At 44.7% G+C, this 15,631-nt stretch overlaps 1 protein-coding gene across 1 annotated transcript in view; it reads left to right on the top strand.

Annotated features, from left to right (window-relative positions):
* Window positions 1–14,733, top strand: part of acbd6 (acyl-CoA binding domain containing 6) — a 27,134-nt gene extending 12,401 nt beyond the window's left edge. The window contains exons 7-8 of the mRNA XM_071516972.1: window positions 11,809–11,839; window positions 14,096–14,733. Of these exons, the coding sequence (XP_071373073.1) occupies window positions 11,809–11,839; window positions 14,096–14,250 (186 nt within the window). The 3' untranslated portion in view covers window positions 14,251–14,733. The remainder of the gene's footprint in view (window positions 1–11,808; window positions 11,840–14,095) is intronic.
* Window positions 14,734–15,631: the final 898 nt, after the last annotated feature.

Raw genomic sequence — 15,631 nt, 5'->3', positions numbered from 1 at the left:
ATGATCCCATGTTCCTTCTCCCCTTCAGTATTGTAAGAGAGGATAGCACTTGTCAAGAAATCAAGATTTTAATTATTTGAAATCCTTTCCTACTTGAAAAATGTCCTTGACATTTTCAAGCAAATGTCTATAAGCGACATAGAGGAAAAATTAAAATGATATTTAAAAGGTTGGATGTTTTTTAGCCAATCTTAGCACAGGTACAACCTGAATTCATGTCAGTCCATCAGGATTTCTTCACCTGCCTGCCTGTCTCTCAGGTGTGTGAGATGTCAAACCCGCTGGCTGTAGGTAAATCTGAATATTAGGGCAACTGGACCTGTGCAGACTTACTGGAAGCAGATTTATGAGGTGGCATGGAGGTGGCTGAGGGGAAATATAGCGAGCTAAATCATACCACACTGTCCCACTGCCAAATTATCTCACTATGTAAAGCTTACAGAACGATACATTGCTCATTAGAACCTACTGGAACGTCCTTTTGCTTTTTTGGAGTTGTAGGGTTAAGTCAGTGAGGGAGGGGACTTTTTTTTTTTTTACGTACAACGAGACAAATAAAATTTTGATGGATCATTTTATGCTTCTGTTCATTTTGCCAACAGCCCCTTTGACAGGAAAAGAAGAGCGTGGGCTTTGAGGTTGTGTTTGTTCATGAGAGGAATGTTTGGGTTGTTTGCCGGCTATTGCAGGGCCCAGTAATCTCTCTTGACCTCTACCAACTGCCGAGCAACCAGTAAATAAAGATCAAACATGATTTATGCTTAATTTGTTGATTAAAAAGGGGAGGAGGACTTAGGAGGTACAAAAAAAACCAACAACAAAGTATTATTATTTGCTCGGCGAAGGAGGAAAATCGTTTGAAATTAATCAACTGATTGTTTTAGTGAATTGTTCCCAAACCCTGGTAACCTGCATTAGGGCTCGTTTGATAGTTAATCCTGGATCAAGGGAGGGAGGCACTACAATAGGTAGCTGTGTGTTTGAATACACAGATCACAGCTCTGCCACCTGCCAACAGTAGATCAGACCCCCACACCCACCCCCCGTCCCCCCACACCCAGCATATCACTACTCCCTTAGCTAATACGCCCAGAGAAAGTGGGGCATACAGCAGAAGCAGCGCTTTGTAGTGTGGGAACTGTGGGAGTGATGGCCTCACTTAATGTAATGATGTAAATTAAGGCTTAGCCACTGGACTTATTTTCTGTGTGCTAGAATGTATTTAAGCACATTAATGAGGCATTAGGTTAAGTTTAGGTTTAAATACACTCCCAGGACATTCCATCATATCAGGAGAGAAAAGTGATCCCACATTAGAAATTTAGAGAATTGAAGATGGATCATTGAGAATGGAAAAAAAAAATCAGTTTGGAGGAATTTGGAGATATTTAGATGTATGGAGAAGATATGTGGATAAAAAGAGGGTGTACTGTAGATGATAACGGGTCTCTCAAAAGTTGAGGTGTGTGTCCTCACCTGGCTCTAGGTGTGTGTGTTTGTGTGTGTCCACTCTCCCTGTGGTCACCCTCTGTCCAGACGCAGTAATCCCACACCAACAGCTAAGCCTCGTCCCACACACACAACTTTTGTTTTTCAGGTGGAAATCCCTAACCCTCCTCCTGTCCTTCCTTTAGGTAATTATTCCCAAACCAAGGGTTGCCATAGAAATATTCATTTATAGAAAGGACATGCCCATTCATGACAATTGGAGCTGAATGGCAGGGCTTTACGTTCAGAGGTGCAATGTCTGCGGCTCTGGGGTTTCCTATTACAACGAAGGTCAGGAATGGCCCTGAGCAGACTCGCACAATGTCAGACTTAGAGTGTGATTACTGAGTGGGTAAATAATGGAGGCCGGCAGGGGAGTTGGGATTAGACTGACAAAGAGCAAGGACAGGTGAGGCGCAGGTTAACACAGCACAAACACAATGAGCGGAAAGAAACATTGTTAAGGTTTAAGGTAAGAAAAGGGAAAGGTCGCTGGAGGAAGAGGCGGCACAGGCTTTGTGCACATGTTCCTTTCTCAGACTTGTACTCGACTTATCCTTGTATTTTTGCCTTTCCGTTTGTCTTTCTCTCCCCTCTCACTCTCTCTCTCTCTCTCCCTCTCTTACATCTTCTCCCCATCTCTCTTCCCTCCCCCTCCATCCCTCCCTGCCTCCTCCTCCTCTACTTTGTATTAAAACAACATGATCCATGAGGCGGGGAGGGCGACTCGCAGCACCGCTAATTCTAATTAATCCAGCGTGGTAGCGCGGCCGCGGCGGGCCCCAAGCGCTCCCAGTCTATCAGATAGAAATTCATAACTTAATTGAGGTCAGAGCCTCGAGCCGGCAGAACAAAAGTCTCCAGCCAGGACCAGCTAGATCAATAGTAATAAATATCTGACTGGGCGGCCTACGACTGGTGGCTAGAGAGCACACAACAAGTCTGCATGTGGACCAGGGAACTCGCTTGTATGTGTGTATGTGTGTGTGTATGAGTGAGTGAGGGTTTGGGTGAGCAAGAATGGGTAGGTTGAGGAAAGACACAGACTTGCATGTCGTATGAAATTAGCATTATCCAAGACCATTACTTTTTCTGAAATGTAAATTTATACTATATACTGGATAAAGAATTTCACTTCAACTTTCAGTTCTCAACTGGTATCAACTGTGTGTGTGTGTGTGTGTGTGTGTGTGTGTGTGTGTGTGTGTGTGTGTGTGTGTGTGTGTGTGTGTGTGTGTGTGAGAGAGAGAGAGAGAGAGCGGCACACACATGACTGCAGGGTTGATTTGTAGTGGCATGCGTCTCCCTCTCAGGGTATAAACTCATTGATTTGATATTGATGTGATGTGAGGTGGGAGGTCAGGGAGACCTGGACTCAGTGCTTTAGTGCTGTCTGTATGTTTATTGTTAGTGAGAGCTAGCGAAGAACATACAACATCTGTCATTTAAAGGGGTTTTTTACCTTAATTGAAAGTTTCCCACTTGCATACTGTCATATGAGTTAATGAACTGTCCACTTCTCACATTAGCTGCTCCAGTATCTGCAGTTACCTTCACTGTAAGCCTGTTTTTTTACTCAACCAAAATTATTTCTTAAAAAGTATGCTGCCGGACACAAAAAAAAATATTGTCAGGGTCACCATGGGTTGCAGCTTATATATGTGTTAGAAGTATGATTTGTAGGCCACCATTTAAAAATGAAGTGTAGTAAGTATGAAGTATTGGTGCAGATTTTGAGGAAAATATCTGGTATGGTAAGATACCCCTTTAAATGACAAATGTAAGTTATTCACTGGTAGTGTGTTTTTTTTTTTTTTTTTTTATCTTTTTGGTATGTTGTATCTTGGTCATTGGTTTCATCGTCCAATGTTGTTATGATGCCAGCCATACTGCAGATGTACTGCGTGTTAGGCAAATTAATCTAAAAAACATAAAAAGTCAGACTTCTATATAAATATGGACCACCGCAGTTACCAAATGGCAAAAGCCATGGAGGAAAAACTGTTTCAGGCCGCTTCCTAAATAAGGTATTCTTGAGCTGTGCCAATTCCCCAGCCTACAAATCAAGTTTCATGTCAGAGAAAATGTTTCATTTTAATCAAACTGAACAAATCCAAAGCATTAGCATCTCATTCTCTCCTCATGCATTTTTTAAGAAAAAGCTGTATCTGCATTTATTACATTACATATATTGCATTATTTCATGTTACAGTCACAATATTCAGCAAAACATTTCACAGTGTTGTTTTTCTGGATATTATGCAGCTTTATTGTGTTTTGCCTTTTTCAAGTTGAGCTGGGCCTGCTAGAGTAGCACACAAAGCACACTGAAGCCTCTCATCTGTGTCCTCTACCGTGGTGTCAACTACGAGTGTGATTAAAGTGGTAAACACACACACATACACACACATGCACGCACACACACACACACACCACAGTGCCTGATTGAAATTCTATGGCGGAGGCATTATTACACGTTTGTATCCCTCCCCTTTCCCAGCACTGCCTCCTATAACTAATGGCTCAGTCAGCCCAGTCATAACAAATATCCAGCGAGATTCGTCATAATTGTGTATGTGTGTGTGTGTGTGTGTGTGTGTGTGTGCATGTAATTGTGTAACCTCTCTCCCAGAATGTATAGGGTCTTTAAGAAGGAGAAGGCGGCAAGGTGGGAAAGTAAGGAAGAGAATAGAAACAACACAAAGGCAACAAAATAGTATGGGGGAGATGGAGCGAAAAGATAGATAAGAGATGGAGGTTAGAAGAGGAAAAAACAAGGAAGTGCATGCATGCTAGTACATGGTGTGTGTGTACGATGAATGTGTGTATGCTTGTGCCGTTGTGTGTGTCCACAGCTTGCAGCATGAGAGTAGCAGAGCTCCCATGTGGCTGGACATGGATGCAGGCCGGGTGGCACCGCTGCAGCGAATGGCTTCACACACTCTCGGCTCCCTGCCACATATTAATACTGGACTCTGAGACACTCCCACAGCTCAGTGCACACATTAATACAGATATTTAAGAAAACCAGCCCCGGCTTCCTCGTTATAATACGTCCAATGACAGGACTGTAATTTATGGCTCTCCTGCATTTCCAAGTGTGTGTGTGTCTGTGCGTCTCTGCTTCCCTGCATGCTAGTGTGTGGGTCATGTTTTTACTATGTCTGCATTTGTTAGTGTGTGTGTAGAGGAGGGACATATTTCTTTTGGCATTTTGTACTGTCCATTTTTTTTTTTTTTTTTAAATAGAGACAAATCCGTTAGACAGGTTTTTTAAAAGTTTAGCATTTACAAGCCAACAGGAATCATAAGACATCTTGGTAAAGGATAAAGGATAAAAATCTGTTTTTACGCACATCTCACACACACACACACACACACACACACACACACACACACACACACACACAAAAGGCAACTTACCCACTATGTGCAACACTTGACATTTTATATGCTTGACTGTAAGCTGGGCTTATAGGATTCATATTTAGTACGTGATGCACATTAGCTTGACTTGATGAAATGAAAGCTGTTGCTGTGCTGTGTTAAAAGGGCCTATCGGACCTAGATACAGTTATGAATCTATAATACGAGCACTCAGAAAAGAGCCAGCGACTTGACAGTAATAGTACAGTCTAAAGAGCCATTCCAGCAGGTAACAGTCCTCTTAGCCATCATCAGCTGTTGTTTCTTTCTTATTGGCCACTCACTGTGCCTTGCCTACACTCAACTATTTGATTTCCATCGTTCTTAACCGTCCACATAAATTGTCAGGAGCATTAAAGCTGTCCTCGACCGTTTCAGACAGAGAGGGGAAAAGAGAGTGAGAGAGTGAGAGCTAGATACAGACAGCGAGGGGAGGGGAGTGGGGGGGGTGAGGAGAGAGAGAATAAACAAAGTAAGTGTTTTGCCTTCCATCAGTCTCCCGCGGTACTCAGCTTTATGAGTCCCTCACTCCAAATGCCTCAGCCGCAGCCCCCGCTGCCTGGCCATTGATTTTCATATTACACTCTTTTATGTATTTATTTATTTCATATATTTCTTTTTAAACATCATCGATGAGCCGCAGGAGGACAGACGGGGGCTCGGGCGATGTTAATTCTCAGTCTCAACCCTATCCTCTTCTCTGATGGCTTTAATGGAGGCTAAGGTGTCCCATGGGAACAAGCAAGCGACAGTGGAGGAAAAGGGGAGGGTGGAGGGGAAGATGTGCTTGAAGAGAAAAGGGTGGGAGAGAAATAGAGAGTGAGAGAACAAGAAGGAGTGGGAGAGAAAAACAGCAAGGGGAAAGAAATTGAGAAAGTGTCAAGGGGAGAGAGAGGAAAGGGGAAAACTGCTCGCTGCATTGAGAGCGAGAGGAAGGGAGGAAAATCATACTATTGCAGGTGAAAGTATGGTCGACCTTTTTAAATACTGAAGGAGCTTTTTCCAATAAGGTTCAGTCTGAGCTTTAGAAAGCCTGTTACCCTTTGTCCCAGAGCTGCAGGAGTTGTTTTGGGATGGGTGACCTGTGCTGTAGCATATAGGTGGGCAGGAGAGGTGTGTGGTAGATAGGGGGAGTGGGGGGGGGGTCACCCGGGCACCTGAAGGACACTTTCTGCAGGGAGGGTGGAGGGCGGTGAGTGTGGAGTCGGGCTAATTTGGCCGTGGGTGGCAGCGCTCACACACGCTGAGTGGCAAGGTTAACTCTCCCTGCTCAGAGAGGGGACCCAGATTCAATTAGGGCTGGCCCCAGTCTGCCGATCCTTTTAACACCGGGGCCTCCCCAACACACACTCGCACATCTGAGGGTAAACACACACAGAACCATGCAGATAATCATACACACACACACAAGTAGGGAACACAGAGAGAACACACATACACATCGCAGGGTGCAAGCGTGTGCAAGCGCAGACACATGCAGCATCTACAGTTAGTTTTCAGCCATCTATGCATCTAAATGTTTCTACATGTAAAAGCAGAGCAGTTGAACCAGATTCAGTCTGGTCCAGTGGTCTTGGTACTGCAGAAGCGTCTCTGGTTGCAGACGGGACGCGGTGAAGGAGCGTCTTCCTCTCCTCCATCTCGCTCTGATCTGTGTGCTGCTGTCTGATTAATGGCACCTGCTCATCATAATGCTATCTGCCAGGATCTGCATACCAATGGTCCCAGTCGCTTATCGATTCTCCCCCTCAGCAGCCCCATCTTCCCAACACACACCCTGGAGACCACACTCTTCCACCCCCCTCCCTCCCTCTCTCTATCCCTCTCCCTCCCTCTCTCCTGTCCCCCAAGCCACTGTCATTATAAAAGTCAGCAGCCGCTGCATGCATTGATCATAAATCATAATTGCTTGTCCATTTTTCCCCACTTGTTTAATGTTGCTGTCAGGGACAGTGAGGGGGAGGTGGGGAAAGAGGGGGGAAAGGAAGAGGGGAAGAACAGACTGAAAGTAAGTTGACTGTAAGACTGTGATGAGGAGACAAAAAGAAAGTTTATTGAGAGATGGAAAGGTTTCTAAGTAAAGAAATAGGATGGTAGAAAGAGGAAGAGGTACAGAAAGAGAAAATGAAGGTGGGAAAGAAGTATAGTATAGTTAGTTGTATAGTTAAAACAATAGTATGTTTTTTTTACTATCAAGAAGAATGGGGTCACACAGCACCAACGGCAGGGATACTTTTAAATGAGTTACGTGTAGCATTTTTATACATCAATGTGTTTCATCATATTAATTGCGATACCTTGGTATAATTTCACATGAGACCATGGGCGAGATGATTGGTAGGCTCGATCTCACAACTCAAACTCAACTCAAAACTAAGGCCACATTTCCCTTAAACCTAGTTGCTTCCAGTTTCAAAGAGAATCTTTACTTCTTCAGTCAAAGGTTTTCTGTTCTGCCTTACTGAAGAGAAAAAAACATGTTGGAAGTGATTTTTCCATCAGCTTTGCACTTGTTCTGCCATCTGCCATAGCAAGAAACTCTCACACAATGTAAAATGCAGTGTAGAGGCCAGTAGAGGCTGCCAGTCTTCTTGGCGATGGTCTCGTTTGGTTGCAGTAATTACACTAATGTCTCAAAATTAATGTGGTAATTATCTAGTGATGTTAAAGGCTACACGTGCCACCTTTAAGTAGTAGTAGACGAACAAAACGTTTTGTGTCTGTGACAGACATTGAATGTTTTGTCCATCTTAGAATAAATACTACTTAAAAATGTTCTCACTGTCGAGAGAGATCCCATTAATAGACATTTGATGCAAGTATGGCACACCGACAGGTCTGAACACAGTGGCCCACATGTTTGTTTGTTTTTTGAGAAAGAGAAAGGACTGGATTTAGCAATGATGGGGAAAATGGTGTTAAGGGAGGAAAATCCCACAATGGCTTTCAGAACACCTACCATATGCCCAGGGCCGTTGGCGGTTGGGGTGGATTGGCGTGGTATGAAAACATGAAAGCTTTTAGTGTCCGTGGGGGCAGTCTGGCATGGCACCACACACACACACACACTGTAGCCTTCTCTCTCTTCAGTCTCATATGCTGCGGCAGGCTCTACAGATGGTGGTGGATTTGACAGAGCTTTAACCTCTACCCGCAATCTCTTGTCTGGCTCGAACACGGACAAACAGACAGACAGAAACATAGACTGACTGAAACCTAGTTTTAGATGGAGATGGACTCAAGGGACCTCTGTGTCCTATTTGTATCCCTGACTGAGTTAAGTTTTCCCCTCTGACGCACCCACCTAACAGATCTAACACCGTATGTGAGTATAAACAGCATGGTTGAACCTTGGGAGGCTCGTCCAGTTGTCAGAGATCTGTGAAGGAAAAGTGACGGAGGGAACAGCGAGTCGAACCACTTTCCAGAAATGAACGCAACATCTGTGACTGTCCCTTTTGTGTGTTGCTTATGCAGACAAGCAGAGCTGCAGACGCTGTTTTTATTCGTCGTCTGTCGGCCTCTGTCTCACTCTCCCTTCCGTCTAGTCGTTCCTGCACTCTCATCTTTTAGGATAATCAGATTGAAAAAGCCTCCAGGGGCTTCACCGCTGCAAACACATACACAAACAGAGGTGGACTTATTGATAGACACAAGTGTCTATATGTGCGCGCATGCACCTACACACAATCACTTGGTCTCTGTCTTTCTTTTTCCCTCAAACAGACAGTGAGAGAGAAATTTGGACCAATTGCTACTATTTTGGTCTGTCTAGGCATAAAGCTAAAGAAATAAAACCGTACCATATCTCTTTATATCCCTGACTCGCTCTCTTTCTCTTTCATCCATCTTGCTTCACATCGTTTGTATGGTAGAAATGATAGATTAGTGTGACTCAAATTCAGCAAAACTGCAATTGTACAAATACATCAATCCCTATCCGTGCTGCTCCTAAGCATATTGGCCCACTCCATTAGTGCGCTACGCGCTGCTGGATCGCTCCTCCAGCTATTGTGCGGGGCGGCTGCTTTATTGAGCCCTATGCTGACATCCAGCCCGGCATTTCTGCAGCGCAAGGGGAAACTTTGGATGACACGTAAAAGCAGAGGTTTGGTCCGACATGCCTCCGTAATGGGATGGGAACAGGGACACACCAGAGGGGGAAAATGCTACAGTAGCTAACTGCAGGTACTGGGGGGGGGAAGTCTCTCTCTCTGCTGCTTCCAAAGCAAATGGAAGACAATCCAATTTCCTGTGATTCCATCAAGCCCCCGTCCGGGATCCAGGAGCATTAGGGAACGCTGAAAGGACAGGCCGCTGACCCCTCACATGAACATGCAAGAAGCATGCACACACACACACACACACACACACACTCAACATGCAGCAGTCTGCTTTTAAAGCCCATGTTTCTTTAGTCTCAGTGCACTAGAGTCAGTATGCGTTGAATGTGCAAGCTTTTGTATTATCTGTCTCATTCTTGTGTGTGTGCATGTGTGTGTGGGTCCATGTGCGAGAGTTTGTGTGTGTACGTGTGCATGTATGTAAGTATGTGTGTGTTTTCGGGTCCGAGGACTAACTGCAGATTAGCGCTGGCTGCAGATTAGGGCTTAAACCCCTTACACTTTAATTATAACTGTATGTATTTATGTGCATCAAGGTCTTTCACTTGGCCCCGGCTGTAAACATCTGTCACTGTCCCATTGTAGTCATACAGTGTGTGTGTGTGTGTGTGTGTGTGTGTGTGCGTATGTGGGCATGTGTGTTTTACATTAAAGAGAATCAGGAAATTAGTTGTGTATTTCCTCTACAGGTTATACTTTACATATGGCCATTTGTGGTCTTAGTCTGAAATAAGGGCTTTATTACAATACATAAAGTATACCTATTCATTACCAAGAGAAAAAATCAGATCCATGGTTTCATCTCAATTTAGAGTGTATTCTTACAGAAAATGACCAGATGGCGAGTCACTATGTACCAAATAAACAATAAACCTGTTCATTTTTAATTTTATCTACATTTCTGTCAGTATAATTCTGCCCAGTCTTCTCTAAAAAAAACGACAACATTGTGAAAGACAGATACAATGTGTATACTACAGTGTTACTCATCATAGGTTGTGATTTGACTGGCAGACAGACAGCATTGTTGTCTTGGGCTAACTATGGCGCGCTTCTCCATGGGTGGTGATTTGCATCTGTGTTCTGTGATCCACCCAGAGGGAATAGAAGGCTCTAATCCAATCAGCAGGTCCCTGAAGTGCTGCCCCTCAGAGAGAGAGAGAGAGGGAGAGAGAGAGAGAGAAACACAACAATAGGATCACTCTACACCAGAGAGAGGGAAGAGAGGAGGGATTGGGAGGAAAGAGAAGAGGAAGGAGAGGAAAGGAGGGATTGGAAGGAAAGGGAGGAAGATGGAGGAGGCAACTGAATGGAAAAGAGAGGGAGGAATGAATGAATGAAAGGAGAGAGAGAAGAGGGAGGGGAGGAGTGAATGGAAAAGAGAGGGGGGAAAGGTGGACAAGGTAATGTAAGGAAAGAGTGGAGGGAGGAGTGATTTGGAAGGAGAAAGGGAAGATACAGAAAAGGACGAAGAGAGGAGGGATTGGAAGGAAATAGAAGAAGAGAGAAGGACATGGAAAGGAACCAAAGGAGGAAGGTGGATCTGTTATTAGAAGGGCAAAGGTGCAAAGACTAATGAATAATTTCGCCATAACAATTTTAGTAATTTGGAAGTATTTCTACTGCAGTGACATTTTACGGCATAGAAGGAAATGTCACTAGCTGGCTAGGTTTTAATCTGTCTGTGAGCGTTTGAGACCATTGTACTTGGCTCAACGACTGCTCTTGTTCTGATACTGGAGGCAACAATCTGACCATTTATCATCATTATGAGGTGCAAAGGCAGGCTGGAGCAGTGATTAAGAACTGAATCTTCTGTTGATGATGCCTGTCATATATTGCGTCTTATTATACGCGCGCACACACACACACACACACACACACGCACACACACATCTCCATCCCCATCCCCACCCACAATACTTAAGAATAAGAATTATACCTCTACCAGTGACCCTTTGGCCTCAAGTATCATTTTTACTCTTCAAAAGATACTCACACACACACACACACACACACACACACACACACACACACGCATGCAGGAGGCCACCATAGTCACCGTCAGCCCCTGACTGTGAGTCTTCTCTCCTTTGTCCCTGAGCCATTGTGTGTCAGGGTCACAGAGCCTCCATGGTTAATTCATTTAACATGCTCCAAGACCCCCCACCCGGATTTGGCTCTGGCCTCGGCCCGCTCAACCTCTCACCCTCTCCCAGCCTCTTTGAACAGTCAGATGTGCCTGGGCCAGCTGACCCTCCGTGTTAGCCAGGATGGAGAGCCTTGGGCCGGGGCTGGTACCGGTCTGGAGGGGGCGGGGATGGGGGCAGAGACGGAGCACTGCTGCTGGTTCAACAGCACCATGTTGAGGTCCAATAGCTCATTCGATCAGGTCGATCAGAGCTGGAAGTCACCTGCAAGTTGAAAGGTTTAATCGCGGGTCACATGTTTCTCAGATCAATATCTAATCTTTTTCCATAATCCCCCCTTTGGTACGATGAAAGCATGGCGCCCTTTGTCTGCAACCAAGAAGTAAGAGTTAATTGGTATTCTAACAGCTGAAAGTTTTGCCGTTGACACTTGGGACTTTTCAACAAACTAATTTGCAGCTTTTGTTGCACCAAACACCGGCAATATATTCTTTTTGTATTTCTGACATTAATCTTTTGCACACTCTGGATAGTGTACATTATACATCATTTAGGAGTGTTTTACTCTTCCCTGGCTGCAGGGCTCTTGAAGTAAAGACTTGTTTTTCTGCCTTTTACAGGATGATGAAGGACAGACAGCACTACATTATGGTAAGGAGGCCTCTCACATTACTCTCTGCATGATGAGTTCTATTCCAAAATGCCGTATACCCACTTTGAAAAAAGCACCATAATTTATTTTCATTTTCTGCTATCAAACATTTTATGAGCGTAGGTGTCTATTTTTCAAATGGCGGAGATCTCATTTTGGAACAAAACTCGTCAAAGGTATTGTACACTGACATTATTATGTTGTCTGTGTGCGCCCTCACTTTATATAGCTTGTTTTCTGTAAACACTCGCTCTTTGCCCACATTTTTCTCAAATTCGTCATCTTCCCCTCCTCTTCCTCCCACTCTCTCCCCTTTCCTTCTCATCTCACCTTTCTACAGTTGCTATTTCAGGCGCATTTCATCCATCAGAGTCTCTCTCTCATTCCTCTCTGTTTCCATTGTGTGTGTGTGTGTGTGTGTGTGTGTGTGTATGTGTGTGTGTATATCCATCCATTGATGTGTATGTGTGCTTGTACATATGTGAATGCCTGTATGTTTTCTTTCTGTGTGTGTGTATGTGTGTGTGCGTGTGTGTGTGTGTATGTGTGTGTGTATGTGTGTGTGTAATAATCACCAGGCCTCCCAGAGGAAATCAACAGTGCTCCTTAGACTCCCCTGACCCCCTCATGCCCCAACACACACGTCCCTGAGGGGCGGTTCCCCTGTCCTCTGAACGTGTGTGTGTGTGTGTGTGTGTGTGTGTGTGTGTGTGTGTGTGTGTGTGTGTGTGTGTGTGTGTGTGTGTGTGTGTGTGTGTGTGTGTGTGTGTGTGTGTGTGGTTACACCATCTGTCCCCCAGCTTGGTAGCGTTGGAGTGGGCATGTTGCATTGCCCACTGGATATGTATACACACACACACATCACACACATGCACAAACAATACACACAACACACATCACACACATATAAACACACACACAACATGCACACACACACACACACACACACTCACCAGTGGAAGCCCCGAGGATGGGGCATAAAAAGATGACTAATAAACATAAGCGATGAACTCCAGGAGACAAATAGCAGAGAATGAAAATTCATTCCCACCTCTCTTTGCACAGGGCCACAGTGGCTGGCAAGTGATTAATTGAGGGTTTACTGCTCACCATAAATTGTTCTCCTCCTCTACGGCTCCCCTGAGGGCCAGGCACTTTTTACACCCGCCACGCGCATACACACCGCTGGCTAAATAAAACACTGTTTAGAGGAGGAAGAGGAGGAGAGCGAGGGTGGCTGGGAGAATAAGCCATGGCTTTTATTACTTTGATTTGGTTGAAAGATTACCGGTTCTGGGGGTTTTCCACACTTACATGCATACTTATGTATACATTATATTCATAGATACAGTATATGTATGCACACACAGATGTACACACACACACTTTCAGATGTATCATCATATCTCATACACACACACACACACACACACACACACACTCCCCCAGCCAGCCACCCCTGGGCTGGAGGTTAAAAGGCCTGACTGTCAATCAGCGCGGCTGCTGACATCAGCGATCATGGCGGAGCACAGAGGCTGCTCTGTAAAAGGAGTGAGCGATTGACACCGACAGAGAAGAGCACTCAGAATGAGAGAGAGGGAGGCGATGGGGGGCGGGGGGAGGTGCCAGAGGGGCTAGAGGTGCATCAGCAATGCGAAGACCCGCTAACTGGGTTAAGAAAGTGCAAGCCCCCCCCCGTATACCGACGGAGAGAGAAGACCCTTTTAGTGGGGCACAAATTGCCAATTGGGCAGAAATGAAGTGTTTGAGGGAACCACAGGTCCAGGCCAGTGTCACTGCTGGGCCTGCAGATGGGCTTTTCATTAACTGCTGGACTGTACATACTGTATTAAACTATGGTACTTATAATAAACTAATGAGGCAGATTTCCTCACACTTGGTACACATTATCATAGCAATGTGAACTGCGCTGCACTGATCCATCATTTTCCCACTGATGAAATTTGAGGATATCTTTTTTTATTTTATTTTATTTATTTGTAAGGGTTTTGCTCAACACATGCAACCTGCTTCACATTCCTACAGTTACACATATTCACACCTGGGAGTTCTCAGTACAACCACAGTTCTCTTCTGGTTGCACCTCCATTGGTGCAAAATGGGGGATAAGTGCCTCACTGAAAGGCAATATGTTGGTATGTTTGCTGTTTTCCCTCTAATTGTTTCTTTCTCTTTCTTCATTTTGTTCCACTCCTCTCAATCCCTCCCCTTATTTCTCTCCCTCCCTCCTGTAGCATCGGCGTGTGAGTTTGCCGACATCGTGGAGCTCCTGCTGAAGGCCGGAGCCGACCCGTCCATCAAAGACTTGGAGGGCTCTCTCCCTGAGGAGGTCACCGAATCCACCGCCATCTCCTCTCTCCTGCACCAGTACACTGCTCCCAAAGGCTAGATTCGACCCCCAGTCCCAGTCCCAGTCCCAGTCCCTGCCCTAGTCTCATCCCTACTCAGCCCAAATCCCGAGCCTTCCCACTCTGCCACCCTTAGCCCTTAAGAGACTCTCTTCAACCCCAGCAGCTAGTAGACCACGATTGCAAAAGTGTTTTATTTGATTTTGTTTCTAAATGCTTGAAGTGCGTTTGATTTAGCTGGCTTGGCTCATTTAAAACTGTGGAACAGTAAGTGTAAACAATAGGTGTAAACCCTTCCAGATTATAAGGCGCAAGAAAATGAAACGCACCTCAAGTATTTTTATACATATATACATTGACTTTTTCTGCCCAGATCTGGCAACCACCCAGTCCCTTTAGTCTGGGTCAGCCCTCTCTGACGGTTTCAATTACTACGGTTTCAATTACTACGGTTTCTTCATCGTTCAGTTGTGTTACATTCTAAGGAATGCTTTGATCATTTGTCATTTATCACTATTAAAATCTTCAACAAATGTATTCCCTGACTTTGTTTTCTCTATTAAGTATTTGTCAGTAGCCATCAGATGAGTTTGGAGTGTGATATGCTTTATCAAACCTTATCGTTTATAGTAGTAACACACACACACACTGCTAGTGTATATACTGCTGCAGTACTACTACTACTACTACTACTGGTAAATTTTGGCTGTGAACCAGTTACCAGTTACTTTGTCAAGTTGCCAGCCATCATCTAGAGGTCCTTATCCATTTTAAAAATCATATTTTGTGGGTGAAATTGTGAAAGAAGCTGGTGCATTTTGGAATCTATCAGCCACTGTGGTCAGTGAATGAAACAGTTTTCTGTCCTGCACACAGCTCTCCACTGTTTTAGTTCACACCTTATACCCACACCCTACTGGACTGGCCATCACATTAGCCCATATTCACAAACCTGAAATAGTCCATGCTGCACACACAACCACATACAACACTGGCCTCCATAACCTGCCTCTCCTCTATTATGTCACTTAAGATGGATCTGGATGTTCTCCAAATAACCAACACATGGACTGGGTCCAAATCTGCTTTACTTCTTCTAAAGCCCCTCTGATCAGCACATTCTCTCTGCCTCGGCTCACACACACACACACACACACACACACACACCCTCCACCAGATGAGAATACACTAAATCTGGATCCTGGCTCTTAACTACAGCTTCATAAAGAAGCTAATGCACATTCTGAACAAAACAATAGGGACATAGCATAATCCTTTACTCTCTGTCATTCTAACTTGCTGACTTGCTCCACCCGCCTCAACTCCCCTCCCGCTTTACTGATTCAAAATCCGCCTTGACATAAGGCGTTAGATAACCGTCTCAAAAATGCCCAGTAGGTTTCTCTCAGTCAGTCACAGATC

The sequence above is a fragment of the Centroberyx affinis genome, unplaced genomic scaffold (assembly GCF_046629955.1).
Source record: "Centroberyx affinis isolate AG114_WGS23_722 - 3 ecotype Tasmania unplaced genomic scaffold, CSIRO-AGI_Caff_v1 ptg000440l_1, whole genome shotgun sequence".
In the NCBI taxonomy this organism is placed as follows: Eukaryota; Metazoa; Chordata; class Actinopteri; order Beryciformes; family Berycidae; genus Centroberyx; species Centroberyx affinis.
This window is presented reverse-complemented; position numbering and strand designations above follow the sequence as displayed.